Source organism: Pithys albifrons, chromosome 4 (assembly GCF_047495875.1).
Source record: "Pithys albifrons albifrons isolate INPA30051 chromosome 4, PitAlb_v1, whole genome shotgun sequence".
Lineage (NCBI taxonomy): Eukaryota > Metazoa > Chordata > Aves > Passeriformes > Thamnophilidae > Pithys > Pithys albifrons.
In genome coordinates this window covers 46,870,459-46,890,408 of record NC_092461.1, presented here as the reverse complement: position 1 = coordinate 46,890,408, position 19,950 = coordinate 46,870,459, and the positions used below count along the sequence as shown (strand labels likewise).

General features: G+C 36.3%; 1 protein-coding gene across 1 annotated transcript in view; it reads right to left on the bottom strand.

Annotated features, from left to right (window-relative positions):
* Positions 1-19,950, bottom strand: part of ANGPT1 (angiopoietin 1) — a 158,157-nt gene that overhangs the window by 75,723 nt on the left and 62,484 nt on the right. The window contains exons 2-3 of the mRNA XM_071553048.1: positions 9,317-9,472; positions 6,545-6,666 (exon numbers count right to left, since the gene is read on the bottom strand). Coding sequence (XP_071409149.1) covers positions 6,545-6,666; positions 9,317-9,472 — 278 coding nt within the window. The remainder of the gene's footprint in view (positions 1-6,544; positions 6,667-9,316; positions 9,473-19,950) is intronic.

Genomic DNA, 19,950 nt, shown 5'->3' with positions numbered 1-19,950 from the left:
CTCCTAATATTTCTGAGTGGTGTGTCAACATGTGGTAGAAAGATGGAAGTGTCATAACACTTGGTTCCTTTACAGTTTTCTATGCAGATTAAAAGCCTTGTTATTATAAACTGCAAAACTAAGCTATTTTCAGGAATGCATATGCATTTATGCAATGAGCTTTCTATATCCATAAATCTGTATCAGATAAGAATAAGTCCTGAGGATAGAACCCCTCCCAGTATTCCTGGGAGAAGTCCAAAGCATTCATTTTGTTTTACTAAGCACCAATGAGAAATCTTTGGTCAAAGCTGCAAATAAACAAAAGCAAAGTCTTCACACAGATCAGGGATTTCTGAACTAGCCTGTTCCAAAAGGAAGAAATCCTTAAACAGTGTGAGAAAAGCTGCTCTTATGGCTTTTGATTCCACTGTGGCCAGAATTTGTCATTGGTATTGTTACATCAATACTTGCTATAGCTTATTTAAATAAAAAGTAACAAAAAAGAAGTGCTAGAGATCTCATTAAAAAATCTTGAAGCAGATTGAAAGCAATTACAAAGATATTTAGATCTTTTTAACAGTTGCAAGACCACTATGTTGACTCTTTATTGTGAGATCAGGGAACTTCTAATAGACAAATGCCATGAAGAAATAAATTTGCTGAGTGCTTTGTAAGGACATTTTCTCAATTTTATAAAGAAGCATTGTGAAGACAGGGTTAAAATGAAAATATTTCTACTAGTTTTCATTAATTACTATTGCTGACACAAAATGTTAAACAAAAAGTAGGTTGCCTCTATACCAATTAATAAACAAATCTGTAAAGGCTGACAAGACCATTCTTTTATAACACTTTCCATAAAATGTTATGGCTATTTTTTGCAGTAAGTATGCCTTTCCTATACATCTGAAATTCCTATACATTTCTGAGATGGTAGAAATTCACTTATGTTTGAAAATACTACTGATCTAGACAGATGAAACTGTCCTGGGAACTATAAAACATTAAAAATAAATCACTAGAACCATCATATAAATATACATATATATGTATGAAGGCATGCACATATATGTGGGTTTTGTATTTGTAACCTTCAATTTGGGGAAATAAATCATTCCTTCAGGGATCAGAATGATATTGTGAAGAAATAGATCTTCTTAACATGAATAAATACCAATATCATCCACTGGACAATGACTTTTTGGAGTCATTATTTAGAAGACATTTAAATAAAAACAAACATGACCATGCACACTCCAAACCCAGAAAAATTTAATTTTCCTAAAAGATAACTATGTCTCAATGTCTAATGTGATTTTGGTGGGGCTATGAATCTATTTTCAATGACACAAATGATGTGTTGACTTTGTCAGGGTAAAAGACTGTGGAATGCCTCAGTGCAATGGTGCTATATCCAGCTGACTAAGAAAAAGCCCTCCAATAATGCTGGAGAGGGTAGAACATCCATTCAGAAGTCAAAGAATGACTTCCAGTGAAAGCTCTTGTCATTTTGAAAGGTGATGAAGTAGAACATATAGGAAGCACTTTGATAGCTGTCCAGGGAGGAAGGAAAGTCTGGTTTAGACAATCTGCCTTATAAGGTAGATAGTTTATTCACTAATCCGTTCCAGACAACAGGAATTTAAGAGATTTTTTTAACCTTTGTTTCCAGAGGCCTCAGTTTAGACATGTGAGAACAGGATGTAGACCAGATCTTAGAGGTGGACACTTTTTGCATTAAAATATTCTTTTAAAAAATCAAGATGTATTAAATATACAGATGAAACATATTAAGATATTCAATAAATAAAAACAAGTAATGTCACACTAGAAAAACATCTGGTTGTAAATATGTGAGTTTCTTGAACTACGTGTGTATGGGAAGACAAACAGGTAGAGGATTTCACTGTTTATTTTTGCATGGAAGAACATTATTTTCTCATTGAGACAGCTTCTTTGTACTTCCTTTGAGAGGAGTGAAATTTTTCCTGTATTGTTAGATGCTGATCACTCATACTTGCCTTGCTGGACTGATATTGCCTGATCAGTTTAAGGAAATATGAAAATATGTGTCCCCACACTTCTCAAGGACAGTGAAGTAACCAGAAAAGAAAAGTAATCCAGAATTCCATTACATTTTTCCTCATTTGTTTAATTTTAGTAAATAAAAAGGGTTTTTTACACTTACATATTGAAACAAATGGCGCACTAAGTTAAATGCAGCTGGTACACTTGGGGAGGGGGGGGAAGGGACTCATAAGCCATTTAAGCAGGGAAGTCTTTCCAGAATAAATCAAAATAGCATTTAAAAAGCTTTTGTGAGAGAAAAAAATGGCAATGGAAGAAACCGCCACTTACATTATAGTGGGTGGGAACCCACAAAACTAAATTATTTATGGCATGAGAGCACTCAATAGAAACATGATTCTAGGGCAAATGTGACTACTTATGCCATGGAAAATCTTTCTCTTCAGTGGGATAACAAAAAAAAAATTGACCCATCTTCTCAGCAGAGACAGGAAGTAAAGAAAAAGGCCAAGAATAGACATATTTCTAGTCTAAAGAACATGCCCTGGTCCTCTGTTGATATGCAGTGTTCATTTTATTTAAGAATAATATACAAGTTACTGTAATACTTCAACATTCAGTTATTGTTACTGTAAGAGTTTGCATTACTTTCATTCAAAATTCAGTTCTTAGAAAGTTATTAAGATTGTTATTTTTATTTTATATAGAGGAATTTTTAGCACAGTGAAAAAAAATTATCAGTTCAGAGTACACCATCTGTTTTGATTATTTTTGCAATTACAATAGTTCCTACACTAGTTCCCACTGTGGATAAGTCTGCTGGAAAGAAAGGTCCTTTCCAAAAAAAAAGCTTACAGTCCATGTAGGTGACATGGATAAAAGGAGTTTTATCTATCTTATTAACACAAAAGTGATACAGAGAGATATGAAGAGAATTTAACTGCAAATAGCTACTAAACACAGCCTGGTGGGTAACCTTCAAATACTCTTTCAATTTAAACAAGCTAAAAGCATTGGCATGTCCAGAAACCTAGCATCTGCTGAGATCACTGAGATTTGTCCCACAGTGAACATGACAAACACATAACTGATTTCAAGATCAGGATCTGCAAGGCCAAGACTAAACTGTTCTTTGTTAGGAGCAGATGATGATACAAGAGCTGAGGATCTATATTTTAGTGTAATCATAACAATGCCCTCTCTAATTTTATGACTCGCAAGAAGAATGTAAAAGAAGCTGGACAGTTCATGCCAGGTTCCTGCTTCATTACAAGATGAAACTCCACATGCTTTTCCATTTGTCCCTGTTTACCTATACCTCTGAGCGAAACAATAAAGTGTGCTTTTTAAAATATCCCTCCTCTTCTGACTTTTCACAGATCATTTCATCATGTCAGCCATGTCAACTCAACTAAAACTTATTTGTTTACTGACATGAAGGCTTTATACTCTATTACATTACTAAGGCAAATAAATTCAAATTATTAAGTATACAAGATTCAGTCTCATGAGCAGCAAACAAAATTTTGTTGCTAACCAGATTGCAGCAGATAAAAGGGCAAGTATTTATATACTTAAGTAATACTTGGATTAATCTCAGTTTGAAATAGATTTGTAAAGTAAGTAGAATGAACTGCCTCGTGTCCATACCTACTCTCTCTGTGGATTACAGGGAGTGCATTTGAGGTGAATTATTTAGTTTTGAGATGGTTGAAGGCAAAGTCAACCCTTTGCTAATTTATTCAAGTTTCCAGCAGGTTATGGGACATTTGTGGAGTTCAAGACTTTTCAGTGTAATCCAACTTGTTCAGACTAAAATTTGCTGGAATTACTGGTTGTAAACAGTTGTTAGACAAACACATTAAATTGGATTTCTTAATCACTAGCAATAATGATATATTATTTGACCAGCTTTGAAACTAGACACATTTAACAAACACTTTTTTTTGTAACAATTTTTTTATTTTTCACCATTGCCTGGATTTTGCCCTCCTTACTCTGTAGCTCCTTGCCCACTGTGGTGTTAGTCTGCCTCATGTATAACTTATGCAAGCTTTTTCTGCCTCAGTTGCTGATTCCTGTCCAACAGCAGAAGGGATCACACAGCTCTTTTTGGCAAACTGATTGATCTCAATTCCAACAGTCCTCCCAAGCTTGTATCAGATGGTTCAGTATCTGCCTCATGTTTAAAGCTGTATATCTTATTGTCAAACGTAGACAAGGAAGTAGAAACCACAGTCCTAGTCAGAATGACCTCACAGTTTTCTTTCTAGAAGGGAGCACTCCACATCCTCCCTGCTTACACCTGTCCAGTACAGAGGCACTGTACTACTCGGTGCCAGTGCCCCGGTGCTGTGAGCTGTGGTGGCAGCAAGGGAAGGCCAAGGCTGCCTCGCACAGGGCACAGCAGGTCCCAGCCAGCTCCAGCCGACCCACCACAGGGTACAGTGTGAGGACTGAGGGAGAAAGTGAGAGAAACAGTGCTGCAGATAACCAAGATCAGAGAAGAGGAGGGAAGGAGGCACCGGAGCAGATAGAACCCTGCAGCCTGTAGGACAGACCTTGATGGAGCAGGTGTTTTCCACAGAGCACCCCATGCTGGAGCAGGTTATGGCCAAAAGGAAGCTGCAGCCTCTGGATGGCCCATGTGGAGCAATCTTATCCTGAAAGACTGCATCCTGTGGGAAAGAACTGTGCCACACTGCAAGGAAGGGAGAGGTCTCTGCCTGCCTCTGGATCTGAGGGGGCACAAAGAAGTGAGATAATGTGACCAGTCCGCAGAGTCCAGGCAAGGAGAGGTTTTTTTTGGAAATACATACCGGTTTTGTAAGATCTCCGGGAGAAGGTGCCAACTCTGGGACTGGATTGGTTGAAAACTCAGGAAAGGGAAAAATCTTAGGTACCCAGGCTAGCCAGTAGGAGAAATGGAGGGTAACAACTAATAGAAACCCAGGGATTGGGGATAGACAGGGACGGTAACCAATGGAATTGGGACAGGGGGGGGAGCTGGCTGCAGCCGTGGCTATTTTGCTTCTGTCAGGAGGCATAGGAAAATTCTACAAGGGACTGCCCAGCTTGGATTGGCACAGCTAACCCAGACATGTTTCCCTTGGCTCCTACTGTGGCAGTGCAGAGGGGTGAGGGGGTCTGGGAGATTTCTGATCCCGTGGGGTTCCCTGAGTGGGGGGAAGTTGCCTGGCCCGGGACGAGACAAACCACTTTAATGGGGATGAGTCACCCGGAGAACAAAGAAAGCTCCGAGAGATACAGTGGACAGGTTGAAATGGTTGTTAACAGCCCAGCAGGAAAGAGGTAACAGACTGAGAGAGGTGATACATAAACTTTGTAACTAAAAAACCCCCATAACAAGTAAAACTACAATTTTAAAACATCAACAACAAGTCTCTTAGTAATTCAAGGTGCTTCTCCAGCGCTGTCTTCGAGATCCACAATTAAACCCCATTCTTTCCACTCTTTATAATTTGGTGTCTTTCCCACAAAGAACCGTGCTGGAGAAGGGAAAGACCATGAGGTCAAGGAGTGGCAAAGTGTTGTGCAAGGTCTACAACTCCCATTCCTCATTCCCCTGTACTCCTCAGGGGGAAGCAGAAGAGTCAGGAGTAAAGCTGACCCTGGGAAAAAGGGGAGACAGGGGTGAAAGGTCTCTTTAGTTTTGTTTCTGATTCTCACCATCCTATGCTGTTAATAATTGGCAGTAAATAAGGCTGTTGTACTCATGACAGTAACTGATGAGTGATTTCCCCGTCTTTATCTTGACCACGAGGTTTTTCATTGTGTTTTTTCCCCATTCAGATGATGGGGGGAGTGAGAGAGTGGCTGGGTGGGCGTCTGGCAGCCAGACAGGGTCGACCCACCACACATGCTCTCTGATATACTGAATTGCCAAGTTCAGTGACTTCAGGGGCTGAGTCTCTGTGTCACAGAAAGGGAACAGTGGCACTGCTTCTTGACTCTCATTTTACTGCTTAAAAAATGTTGTGTTGCTAAACAGTTTTTTCATCAGCTTCAACATAAACCCCAAATTTTTTCCTCCTGATTTATGGCTCCAAGTATGCCATATGTAACTGAGTCTATAAGGAGAGAGAACCTTCTACATGTCATATCTTTGTATCCATTCAAATTAGAAAGATGAACTATTATTTTCTGTTTCTTATGCACTTTAAGGTAGTTGAAAAGCTCATTTTTTATTAGTAATTTTTTACTTGAAAGTGCTCATAAAAGTTACCCCTGTGCTTTTTGGTAGCAGGAACTGCGGTCATATAAGTTGTCATAAAGCAAACTAAGATATAAACTTACAGTGAGCATGAAAAGTAGTAAAAATCAACTTACATTTATTATACAGGAGCTAACATAGTGTAAGTTCACACCTGAGGTCTTTTAGCCATTTCATAAACATTACCTGTACTTTCCACTTACCTTATTTGCTTCTTTCAATCCATCAGTTGCTTGGAAGAAAGTATGCGCAGACCACCTTGCAGTAAGCAGAGAAAGAGTTTAAGTGACTCATTCTTACCTGTTTTTCTCATGAATTTTTAGGATTTCATGTGTCTGTTGTAGCAGTTGTTTTTCCAGCTTGTATGTTGACAGTGAATTTTCCAGTAGCTGAATTTCAAGTCTGGATGTTTGATTTAGCACCTTAAGGATAAATTAAAAACATTGATATTTATATTGTCCTGGTTGTTTTTTTTTTATGGCAGCATAATATAACTATCTCATTCTGATTCAATGATTTTCAAATATTGTTTCTAAATCCTTTTTTAACCTCTACTGCTCAGCTGGTGCAAATGAACTCAATCAAGCTACACTGATATGTACCAGCTGATGTTCTGGCAACCTGTTTACTGTAGAATAATACTAGGCCAGCAGAAAAAGGCAAGGCAACTGCCAAATAAGCTTCATTTCAATGGAAAGAACAAGAGGCATGCCTCAAACATACATTCCTACAAGGCATACTTAAACTAGAGTAGTGCAAAAGTACTTGGACTGAGGTCAAAGTGTTGCCTCTGCTGTTTTGTAAATAGAGCTCCTATTTTAGCTTTCCCCTGAGTTTTTTCTTTTGCAGTGTTGGCAGAAGTCTGGTGTCTGCTCATGTGATCACTACTTGTACTCTTGCATAGACTTTTAAGATGAAGACTGTGATCCTAAACATTGCTTTCTGCAATTCTCTTTCACTTTATTGGTGGTCTGATCAGCAGCATGAGTTTCAAAAAATACATCAGACCAAAAGGAGACTTAACCAGATGAAAGAGAATAAATTATAACAAAAAATAGTTCAAACCCAGAAATAATAGAATGTTTTCAAGAGTGAAAGCAATAATATTAAGTAATGTCAGTTGAATTTTTTTGGTTTTTGTCATTCATTACGTAGAGTCTGAAGGACTGTGTAAATAGTCTTTGTGGATATGTGTGCACACAACACCTGAGATGCAAACATTCCTGGAAAACGATGCATCTTTAATGGAATTTACTAGACCTTTCTTGGAAGAACATTAATCAGCACTGTCATAGGATTTTACAGTAACATTTTCTCATGCTTAGATTCATAAAACAGTTTGGGCTGGAAAGAACCCTTAAAGGTCATCCAGTCCAACCCCTCTGGAATAAGGGACATCTTCAACTAGATCAGGTTTCTCATAGCCCCAATTCAATGTGTTTGAATGTTTCCAGTGATGGAGCACCTACCACCTCTCTGGGCAACCCATTCCAGTATTTCATCACCCTTATAGTAAAACCTTTTTTCTTTAATCTAAATCCACCCTTCTTTAGTTTAAAACCCTTGTTCTATCACAACAGGCCCTGCTAAATAATTTGTCCCCATCTTTCTTGGAGGCCCCCTTTAAGCACTGGGAGATTGCAGTAAGATCTCTCTAGAGCTTTCTTTTCTCCAGGCTGAAAAATCCCAACTCTCTCAGCCTGTCTGGACCCACTCCAAGAGGTCCATGTCTTTCCTTTGCTGAGGATCCCCACAGCATTCCTGGCAGGAACTTGTTTCACAACATAAAGCAATGAGAATGGCTCTCAAGCTCAGTTCAGTGCCTTATTTTCTCTTGAAATCATTGACATTCACAGAGCAACATGAGTTGCCCTTTTTCAAGGGTTCAGAGGTTGAAAAATTTGGAAATTATCAGTATGCAGCTGTTACGTTTTTCAAGATGAATACATTTGGAAGTGCCAAGACACATCACAGCAGTTTCAGAAGTACCTGGCTGAAATTGAAAGTGTATTGTGAAGATTGGCTAGAAGTCAGGAAAGCACAAAGATTTCCAAACAGAATATATTTGTGGAACAACTTACAAAATGTCACTAGAGCTTCAGGGAGAAAAGAAAGCTAAAAGAAAATCTCTAGGATCTTAGATGGGTCAGGACTTGAGAGGGTTTACTGAGATTTAAGCAGATAGAGATCTATGTTCAGTGATGTTATAAAGGTAAGTAAGGACACTAGAACGGAAAATACAATCTTTCAAGAAGCACATATGCAAGTAAAACAAACAAATAAACACAGTACTTTAATTCTCCTCATCATAATGAACCATGAAAGCAGTGCAGCTGGTAACACACTACATGCTACAAAGATCGCTAGGAAGTCAGGAAAAATAAGGAAAACAAATATGCGTCTTAAAATGGTAAAAGCATTTTAAAGGCAAAAAGTACCCATTTTTACAATAAGCCCAGTATTAAATTGTACTCAGTGTTATGATAGTGATACGCATAACTTCAATCACCAAGGGATTTTAGTGCTAGGAATTATATGGAAATATTTTGGGTTTTTTTTTAATTCATATGATGTTATACAGTTTTACAGTAATAAAATATAGCCAGTGTTTTATAAAGAAGCTGATGTTTGTCCCTCTCCACAGTTTAAAAGCTGGAGACACCCACTTGTTTTCAAATGGCTGGAAACAACTTGCAGAAAAACAAACTTTCTTGCAATTGTGAAGAGACAAACAACAATGGAGATCAAAGACACTGATTTAGCCTGAAGGTCATTATTTAGACACTTGTGTCATTCACAGTTGGTAGCTATGCTGTTTATTGAAAGTAAAATGGTGATTTACTTTCCTGGGCCGTCCTGCTTTTCTTACACACACAAATATTACTAGGCAAATGAAGTCTAAAGAAAGACACATAACACGGTCAATCATCACCACTGTTGGTACCAAGAGTGTGTAATGTTTCTTGGAGCCCTGTGTTGAAATGTTTTGTGTGATGATGCATTAGAAAGGCAAGAGGATGGGAAACCTTCTCTGCAAATAACAGCTTTTACGAAACCACTCTGGGAACATACCTGGGTTTCAACATCCGTAAGTTTTCTTGTCTGCTCTGCTGTTTGACTGAGGAGGCTGGTCCCTATCTCGAGCATTGTGGCAGTGTGGTTCTGCACAGCATTCTGCTGCAGCTGCACCATCTCTGATTTCATGTTTTCCACAATGTAGTTCTCAAGCTGTAAAAGAGAAAATATTGTAACTATAGTATTTTTACCTGTTTAGGCATTTTGGTGACATAAGGGTGCATTGCAGGCATTCTTGTCAGAAGTGGAAATTCTAATGTTTCTGGAGGGAGCCCAAGTTTCATTTGACCCTGTGACTGTTGGGATAGGGACCTGACTATCTGCCCCTTTCAGTCCTAGATTCCCAGTGTTTTTCCAAGTATCATGGCCTGCTGGCATGAGCTGAAGCAGGCCCTGCCTGACTCCATCTCTGTTGAGGTTGCAGTGAGCATTTGTCATGGAGATGTCACGGAAGTTCCAAAATGAACCCGTAAATGAGCAAAGCACACCACAGGGAAACACCAAGCTCTACATGTGCATCATTTAAGTTCTTTCTTGAAGAGATCTTACCATATCCTACCTCCCCTGCCTTGTACCTGTCTCATAGTCATTCAGCAATATGATTTTTTTAATTTGGTTAGATTCCCCACAAAGATTTTCACAAACTCAGCAATGAATGCATCTTAGTTTAACTGTGACCTAAGAATTGTAATGAAAGGGAGACATTGTCATAGCAATAAAAGGAAGTTCTTAACCAAAAGGCATAGAAAGCTGTTTTGCTCCTTTGCCTTTATTGTCTTGGTATTTGGCTTGCATTGGCAGTCTGTTGTACAGAATCTGAACTAGGACCCTCTAAATAAACTGAGTACCCCAAAGAGGGACACTTTTTGTTACAGCTTGTTTTAATTGACATTTGCAGGATCCTTGCCCTCTAGCTGGTGGGACGCTTGCCCTGTCACAGCAGACCATAAACCCAGAGCTAGTATAGAGTCTGATGAGATTGTTTCTTATACAAGCATTGTTCTGGCTTGATGTGCTCTCTGAAATACTAACATAAAGAAAGGTGGCCCAGAATATCCTTTTCAATACCTTCCACTGAGACCAGCTGGAGTCCAGCCAGTTTATACTCAGTGAGGGTTTGTTCCTGTTTAATATTGTGGCCAACCATCGGGGGTTTTATGCCAGACTTAAGCAACCACTGTTTTGTCTAATACTTTTAATCACATTGGGCCTACTCCTGTAGCAGTAAGCATATTTCACTATGAAAGGTAAACTGCACAATTAAATAGTAAGAACCAGATGGGGTTGATTTAAAGACTGAAAAAAGAAGCAGAAGTCAGATATACAGTGTGATTAATAAAAAGAGCTGCTTTCATTTTATCTAGAGACATACCTGTGCTTAAGGTTCACTATGGTTAGATGCTCTGAGCCAATTCAGCTGAGCTTAGAAAATATTTATGACAAGTTTGATCATTTATATACACCTACTAGTTTTATAAACTTTTACAAAGAACACTGCCACAATGTAAAATATTTCCCTCATAAGACAGTTGTTGATGTTTTATTTGTTTGTGTGTTTGTTTGCTTACCCTCTTTACTTTTGTGTGAAAAAGCAATACCCATGATGGTCCAAACTAAAGTAGATGTTCTATAATTTCAGATAACAAAAAAATTTGATTGAATTTTCAGGTAATATCCACTATGAGGTAGAAAACTGCAGGGTGTTTTAAGAGGTTGATAAAATTTATTTTGGAATACTCTGATAAATATTTAAATGAGATTTAACAGTCCAGGAAAACTGTCTATTGTAAAGTAGTATCTGCAGTGGATGTCACCATTTTCCACTCTCAGTGTAAGTTTAATGTTCTGATTTAGTTTGTTACTATGAGTGTTAGAGATACTGAGCTAGTAGTTCAAGGGAAATTTTACATATCCACCACATTTCTATACCATGCTGTTATGTTCAGAAGTATTTTGCCTGTGTATCACTTTCTCATAAGATAATGCATTTTTAGGCACCTTTTGCTTCTTGTTTTCTAATCAGTAATTTTATCCCTCGACTGCAAATAAGCCCTATGAATGAGCCACTGAAAATGGGTGGTTGTCCTTTGCCGTATCCAGGTCCAGAATACAGAGACTGATTCTGGAACATCTGAACAAGAAGTTTCAATTTCTCCCACAAACTTCATTTCCTAATGAAACAGGGCTCTCCAGTCATGGTACTGCTTGTGATGGGTTACCAACACACCCATTTCCTCACACTCAATGTCTTTTTTTTTTCTTCAAATAGGAACATAGCATTTCTGTGGTGTGGCTGTATAGTGCTTGATTTGTTATTCTGCAACTTTCTGAAGCTGCTTTACTGAACATGGGCCACGTGACACATGTGGAAACCTGTGCAAAAATGTGCTAAGTACATTTATTATACATCAGAAATCAGAAATCAGATGTTTTCACATCAATAAAAAAGCCCACAGATAGTGATATAATTTTAAAAACATTTTTGTATTTCTAAGTATTTTTTTGCCTGCTACTTTACTCACATTGCAGAAAGAATTGCAATAGAAAGTTCTAATTGCATCTATGTGGAGCTACAGCAGTCTTGACTAGCAAGAACAAGGCATAGATTGAGGCCTAGTTTTAATTATTGCGATCAACCACACTCCCCATGGTATCCAGTCTTGGGCAATTGCCCTTGGTTACTCACCCCTAAAAGAGTCTCATATTGAATCTGAGACTGACTCATTATAACAACAAAACTGACTTTCCTGTTTCAGAATTACTCATTAAATGCTTTTATAAATATTTGGTGTTCAGTGTATGACCACAGTAGTTTCTGTGAGCATATCTCTGGAGTATCAAGAATTACTCATTCAGGCAAAGAAGGGGTGAACAAGGACTGAAATAATGTAGAGATTCTGTTACATTTATTCCCCTTCCTTCTTTCACCCATTTCTTTTAGTTTGCTCAGCAGATTTATTGGTTGTGATAGTGGCCCTGGTAAAGCAATGCAAAAATTCCTATTGACTTCAGTAGGCCAAGATTTCACCTATTAATGTTATTGCAGGAAGGCAACATTTACCAGGTTCATTATGACCAAGCACAGAGCTGAACCTTTCCCTTCTTTGGAGACATTGTATTAAGTGTACTGAACTGAGCCTTCTTTGTGCTTAGTTAAGAGCAATAGCATCTATGTAACAGGTGATAAAAGGATCCTTGCAGAAAATGTGACAGGCAGTAACCTATTCACAGAAGTAAATTCAAGCACATTCAGAAGTTTAAGTAATTTTTAAGGACTACTTCATCCTACAAGTAAGTTAATTCAATTTTTCCAAAGACTTTGAATTCATCATTATTCATCATATATAATACATGATGAAATTGTCTTTTCAGTGAATCTACATTTTACATTTAGATTTTCAAATTCCTATATTTTTGTATCTGCTTATTTCAGGAGGGATTTTTGTTTTTGTTTGTTTGTTTGTTTTGTTTCGGTTTGCTTTGTGTTTTTCAAAAGCAAAACAGAATTATCTTCTGCATTCTTTCCCCCCTATCCCATCACTCCCACTATATGGCTTTCAATAATACATTGATATCCTTGTTAATAATTTGGCTGCATCTGCTTTCATTAAGACTCCTTACATTGCACAGAAGTTTTGGGTAATGCTGAATTACCAGTGGGATACATAGGAACATGATAACTTTCTCAGAAATAAACCTGTCAGAAGGTTCAGTGTGATTAGTTAATAAACATTCCAGAGGATTATACTAGCTTTTTCTGGACAATGTCTATCAAATAATCTTCATAGAAACCACCCAAACACTAATAGAATTATTAAAATGGAAACTGCTGATAAATAAAAAAGAGCTCTTTCTTTTACTTCGATCAAATAATATTGGTCCCAGGTAGCTGTATGTTAAGAACTGCTATGATATCCAGATGATGTGAAGTTTTCATACTGTGCCTTAGAATTGGAATGCAAGATAACAACAGATTGTTCTCCCTCTCCTACCAGAGACTGCACATCATCTTGAGTTTTAGAAAGACAACGATCAGTGATATGTTGTAAGTGTTTTAGTGTTGTCTTGCTTTGGATACATGAATAAGTACTAGTGATGCTATATCACAACACAACTAGTGAAAGTTCAATTCCTCTTCATTTGTTTTTCTGTTTGAGGAAGGGTCATACCTCCCCACACTCTGCCTGGGGGAGTAAGATATAGAAGTGACATTTGTTGTCATTTGTATTATATAAATGCATGAACAGCTCTAGTGGGAATAACACATAGAATACCATAGAATTTCTTTGACTTTTGCAGAAATAAAAAGGGATTAGGAAGGACTTTATCACTGAGAAAAGATATTCTATTTGTGTATTGAAAAAGTCAACATTGCATTTTTTAAAAAATATATTCTATGAACTATTTGTCAGTGAGAAAAGATTGATAAAAGGAAACATTTACAATGATGCAGCCTATCTTTCCACTATTTCTGACCATGTATGGTCATTGAGAATCAGGGAAAATTAACACAGATGGCACATAAAGGCAATGAATACTGTGGAAATGTTAAAACACTAATCTACACCACACTTGAAACAATCTTACCTGATTACCTACATTAAGATGATACAGGATGTATACTGATAACTCCAGTAAATTTAAGAATCAACCTTGCTGAGCTAAAGTGTAAGCTTGAAGTAATGGCTACACAAACTGGACTCACAGAAAGACATGTTGGGCTATGTGGTATATGAGGCTTTCACAAGTCTTTGGTTATGAAATATACTAGGTATGAAATATATTCTTTATGAAATATAATTGTTTCAATTTAAGAGGAACCATAAAAGTAACCCAGCAACTATATATGTAGTCAAACATTTTTTTGAGGAAAGATGGCTGTAGAAACTCTGTATTTTATTTTACTGGTTTTTTTTTTTTTAAATTCAGTACACTCAGATTTCTAGCATTAAGGCAGCAAGAAACTAAGCCTGTTAGTTTTTCAGTTTCACATTAATAATAGTCATTATTTGCATAATGCTTGCACAATTAATTATTCTGTACTTGTATTTGCAGTTTTACAGATTTGTGTAATATTGCAACTCATCATTTTGATTTCTTACTTAGATATTTTTTATACCTTAACCCTAAATCACAATATTGCTTTTCCACATTGTGTTCCTGACAGAGAAACAATGACTTCCACAACCACCTCATGCTGAAATGAATACATGAATTTCTGAACTAAAACGTTAGATTGTTTTATCCAAACCAAATGTTCCAAACATATCAAATATACTTTTCCTTTAATCCTTGAATCCTTGAATGTCTGAATCTTTGACATTTCGTATGTTTACTGTCTGGATATAAAGCATAATTAAATAGATGCTATTTCACTGTGACCAGTGAAACCACTGCTGCATTTTCCTCACACAGTGATGAAACGCTTCAACCCCAGCTGACTGAGATTTCTAATTCAGTTGTCTTCCAGTATACTAATGACATTATTCCTCATGGTCGTTGAGCTTGGTTTTATAGCAATCCTCAGTGAAACAGAAGTGTGCTATGTATGTAGAAGAATCTTTTAGCTAGGTAAAAAAAAAAGCCCCCCCCCCAAAACCCCCATACCCTCATAAAACAAAATTAAAACCTAAACAAGAAACCTAATAGTCAGAAGAAATCAGGGCTAACAGATGTATGAAATTATTCCATAACACATGAAGTAATCTTTCTGCTTCATTCAGCATCAATATAGTGTCTGTAGCAGTTTTGTTTCCAGTTCTGAATGTTGTAATTTGAGAAAGATGTACATAGTTTGGGAAAGTGTACGGAAGACAAAGAGTGATCATAAACCTAGAAAAGTGAAAGACTTGACATGTTTAGCTTCAGAAGAAAGCTAGCAAGCAAATAACTTACTAGAGCAACATAAAACTACATAGGGAAAGTGAATAACCTGTTTTCCACATCCATGAAGCTTTACTAAGTGAAATTTATTTTTACCTATTAGGTAAAATGTTATCTAACAGTACAAGTAATAAAATACTGATAAGGATTCTTCTGTGAGAAGACTTTGAACAGTCCATTGTTGTGGAGGATGAGTAAAGTGTACTTTAGGTAAAGTGCAAATTATATGGTATTTTATAGTTCTTTTTATTTGCATTTTTTTCGTTATTCTCGAGATTTTTTTATTACTTTGCTTCAGACCTAATTTTGCAGGCTCAGTATTTGGAATCAAACTCTATAGTAAAATCTTGTTTGAACTGAGAAAAGAAAACTCATCTCCTAATGAAACTTTTAGAAGAAAGTCAATAAAAAAGAGGAGTCTCCTGAATTAAAGCTACAAAAATAAAATAAAAAATAATCAAACCCCAAACCAACCAACCAACCAACCAACCAATCCCCCCCAAAAAAGAAAAAAAAGACCATAAACCCCACAAACAAACAAACAAACAAAAACAAACAACCCCTCCCCCCCCCCCAAAAAAAAAACAAACTTCCAAACAAGAAAAACAAACCACATATAATGACATAAATCAAAGAAACTGTTCTGGATATACAAAATCAGTAAAATGAGGAAATTCACTGAGGAAGTATCTGAATGTATGAGTATGCCTCTGCAGGGAGGAAGTTCTGCAGAACCATCTGAGAAATTATTCCATGAACCAGCTGTGCAATTGTAAATAGGCAGCAATTTCTTGTACTCAAATCACTTTTATTAGGCTACATTAGAAACTACAATCTCTGAAAATCAAGCAGTTTGTGGATTGTGTCAGTGGTGACAACATCTCCATACCATGTTATGTTGTGCAGCAAAGTACATAAAATGTAATAGGCAATAACAGATAATTGCAGTGGAAGAATATGCTGTATGGCTTTCCACTAGAATATTAGGAAACTGGAAGGAAAAATATTTTTTATTTATTGCTGTAATTTATTATGAATAGAAATAATCCTGGCTACACTAGTCAAGACAAGGTATGGGCAACACACAGCTCTTTGTTTGAAGATATTAAATGATTTCCTCAGTTAGATTTACTCAATGGCATAATATTCAAATATGAGTAAGATGGGAGCAAAAAGGTTGAGTTTCAGTTCCTTATGATGCATGTGAGAAGAAACCTTTCCAATTTGTTTTTGAAGGTTTACGTCATTCTAAAAGCTTAGTCACTTGCGGACCTAAAATCCTAAAATCTATATAAATGAAATTTGTAATTTCAAATGTAATTAACTACAGTTATTACAAAACCATACAAAACATTTGAGAGTAAATTTCAATTAATTTTGTATGAATATTTGATTTGTTTTTCAACCTTAGGGCTTAATAAAGTCAGTAAGCAGCATAACTGAGAACCACATCAAACATGATTAAATGGTCCCATAAGGAAGCTACTTATAACAAGTAAATCATAACAATATGTTCTCATTTTCTACTGATTAGTAATGTTTCTGGTTCAAAGAATTATTCAGTTTAATGTTAACATTTGCAAATTTTATTACGGTGTGAATCATATTTTTCTTTCTTGATATAACTTTCTAAACCACTTAAATCTATAAACTAACTGAAAACATGAACCCTCCCCAAAATATACTGAAGGGGAAGACAATTATAGAAAATGCAACATCTGTGATACTACCCTAAACAAATTAACACCTCTGCGGATATTTTTTAAAAATAGGTTTCTATTAAAATGTGGAACTAATTAGTTTTCTTTGGCAAAGATATTTTTGGTGAGGACTACTTTTCAGAATGATGAATTTTGGAATGAATTCTGCGTAGAAGAATATTTAGACACCTTTTGGCTCATTCTTAGAGGATACACATATGACTTGAAATTAGTTCTACTGAAATATGTCCTCACTACATTACATATGATTCTTGAAAAATGTAATCTTAAACTGCATAAATAGTTCTGGTTGCTCTATTGCTCTGCCAGCTTATATCTAAACTTTCAGTGAACTTGGGAAGCTGTAGTATAGTTTGGAATCTATAATTATAGTAGGTAGTATAATGATTTAACATTGTATTACTTGATGTATTTTTAATTCTTTCTGGTTTCTTGGACTCATCACTATGACACATGAACTGATTTTTGGTATTCTTTGTATGAAAGCACTTTTTGAAGAAAGGTTGTGAAATTAAGACTCAATGGCATTATATTCTATTCTTTTATATAACAGAAACATCTCTATTTTATGATCTCCCTGATGAAGAATTCACAAATTCTTTTTTATTACCATTTGTCTGTCTTTTCAGTGTAGGTTGCAAGAGATTACCCTTCTTCGTTTCATTAATGCCTGATATGAAGTCTCAAAGTCAGCTGAAAACCTGGGACATGGTATTATGGAGTTGACTGCCAATAATCTACAGTCTTAATTTAGCATCTTTTTTGTAAGCATAAAATGGAAATTTAAATCCACTGAAACCATTGAAAATACTGCAATTTCAATACATATGGGACTGCAGGAATTCAAGGACACCCCCTGGGCCACAAAACAACTTCCCCCCTGTTCCAGGCAACTACTAATTTTTACCTTCATCCCAGAGAGATCCACAAAACATCCACTCCAGGCATCCCACCAGCCTTAAAACACTCATTGGAACTCATGACCTGTGCACTATGTATTCACATCTTCCATGAGTGTGCTTCTATCATAAATAATCTAGTGGTGAGGAGAACTGAAAGTGATCTCATCTCTTTACCTAGGTGACAGGGAATAGTGAAAGTTTCCTCAAGTTTTATTGTTACCAAAAATGTAAATCTTACAGTGTACTCCCTGTCCATGATGCTTGTGATGTTTCACTAGCACCTGGGAAGTACTGAGCCCACAGCAGTTTTCCCTTGTTCAAAAAGCATATAAAGTGCAGAAATAGTAATGCTTGTATTCATAATTAGTGTTTATGCAGCTAATTTTACCTCAGAACACAGGGTAAAATAGAAACAATATATCTGCATGGACAGTGTGGTTCATGGTCTACTCAAGAGAAGAACATTCTGCTACTAACTTCTGACTCTCAGTGAAGCCTTTGACAAAGTAAAGCAGCTGAACAGACTATATTTGTAAGCAGATGAGATCCCTCACCTCAACACATCTTATTTAGTGACAAATGTTTAAAAGAATCCTGTCTACACTACACAGAATGCTAATATTTTAATCAAGACCCCTGTCCTTTTCTCCTCATTTCCCTTGCTCAAAAATGGCAATTATGTTGTTATGATTTCTGTCTTGTTTCAACATTTGGCTACACCACCACGATTCCAGCTTCTATTGAAGAAAGATGTTCTTGTCCACTGGTACCTAATATAGCAAAGAGGAAATCTGTGTGCTGTAAAATCCATTCCCCTGAAGAACACAAGGAGGTAAAATCCTGAAATCTGCTGAACTACTTCAGTCTATCAGGAATTAATATCTAGATAAGGGTTTATATATTCTCACACACAGTATTTATGTGCATAGACTTACATGAGTGTATACATAAAAACTGTCTTAAATTATGACTTATAATGTAGATAGGCAGCAATGTTCATTTATGTCCTGTAAAGTTTGGCTGTATTTATGATTCTTAAATTTTATTATGATAATCTAGGCATAAGCACTTTAATGATAGATGTTCTGGATACGTGACAATGTTTACCTTAGTTTTAATACAGACATTAAAAAATTATAATACAGACATTAAAAATTATATTGATACATCTCTGCTGGAATCACTTTATAATTTTAAGGCACAAATAAATTAACTTTCCAAGAATATCTATAGTAGTAAACTAAGAACTTCAGTTTCCCACAGCACTATAAAAATGTTAACTGCTAGTATAAACTCTTAGCACCTTTTCTTCCCATTCTTGAAATTCTATATATATGCATTAATCTCTAAGTGCCTCCAGACATACCTCTAATTCTCAGCATTATAATGAATGTGTAACTCTGCACACTGGGAAGACGGTCCTGCCAAAACATGTGCAGCCCTCAAAAATTTGGTTTCTTCCTGTGCTGATGGATCTGATTGCTTTAATACATGACAAACAGTGTATTAAACTATATAAATAAACATCTTGAAAAATACTCCCTTCCAATGATTATTGAAATGATAAAAATGCATAAAAATTCAGATTTAAACTGTCACATATTCACTACACATGTATAACTATTTACATATGCACATACATGTATGCGTATATAAAATGAGAATGAGTTATTAAAACTGTTTTTACAAGCAGCAGTGGAAAGAGTTGATGCTCACTAAACCATATATTGTAATATCAGGTACTCAAATTAGCCTGCCAAAAAGACTATGAAACTTAATAAGATAAAAGTGCCTTGGTTTATCTGAAATGTCATAGTTCAAGATATGTATCCTTTTATGACTTTAATAATTGTGTAGAAAGATAAGACCTTTTTTAATAGGAAGTATGAGAGCAGCCAAAGCATATAAAGACAGTTCTGCTCCCTCTTTTCCTTGCATTCCTCTGGAGATTTTGAAAGGGAGCAATCACATTTCCTTTAAGTAAGCGAGTTTGAATACAATCTGCTGCATCCCCAGTTGTTGCAGTGAAATTCAAGATATGATTATGGGGATCAATTCCTTGCTGTGTGTTTACTTCTTGAATGCCACAATCTCTCTAGAGAACCTGTATACTGGGAGTAAGTAA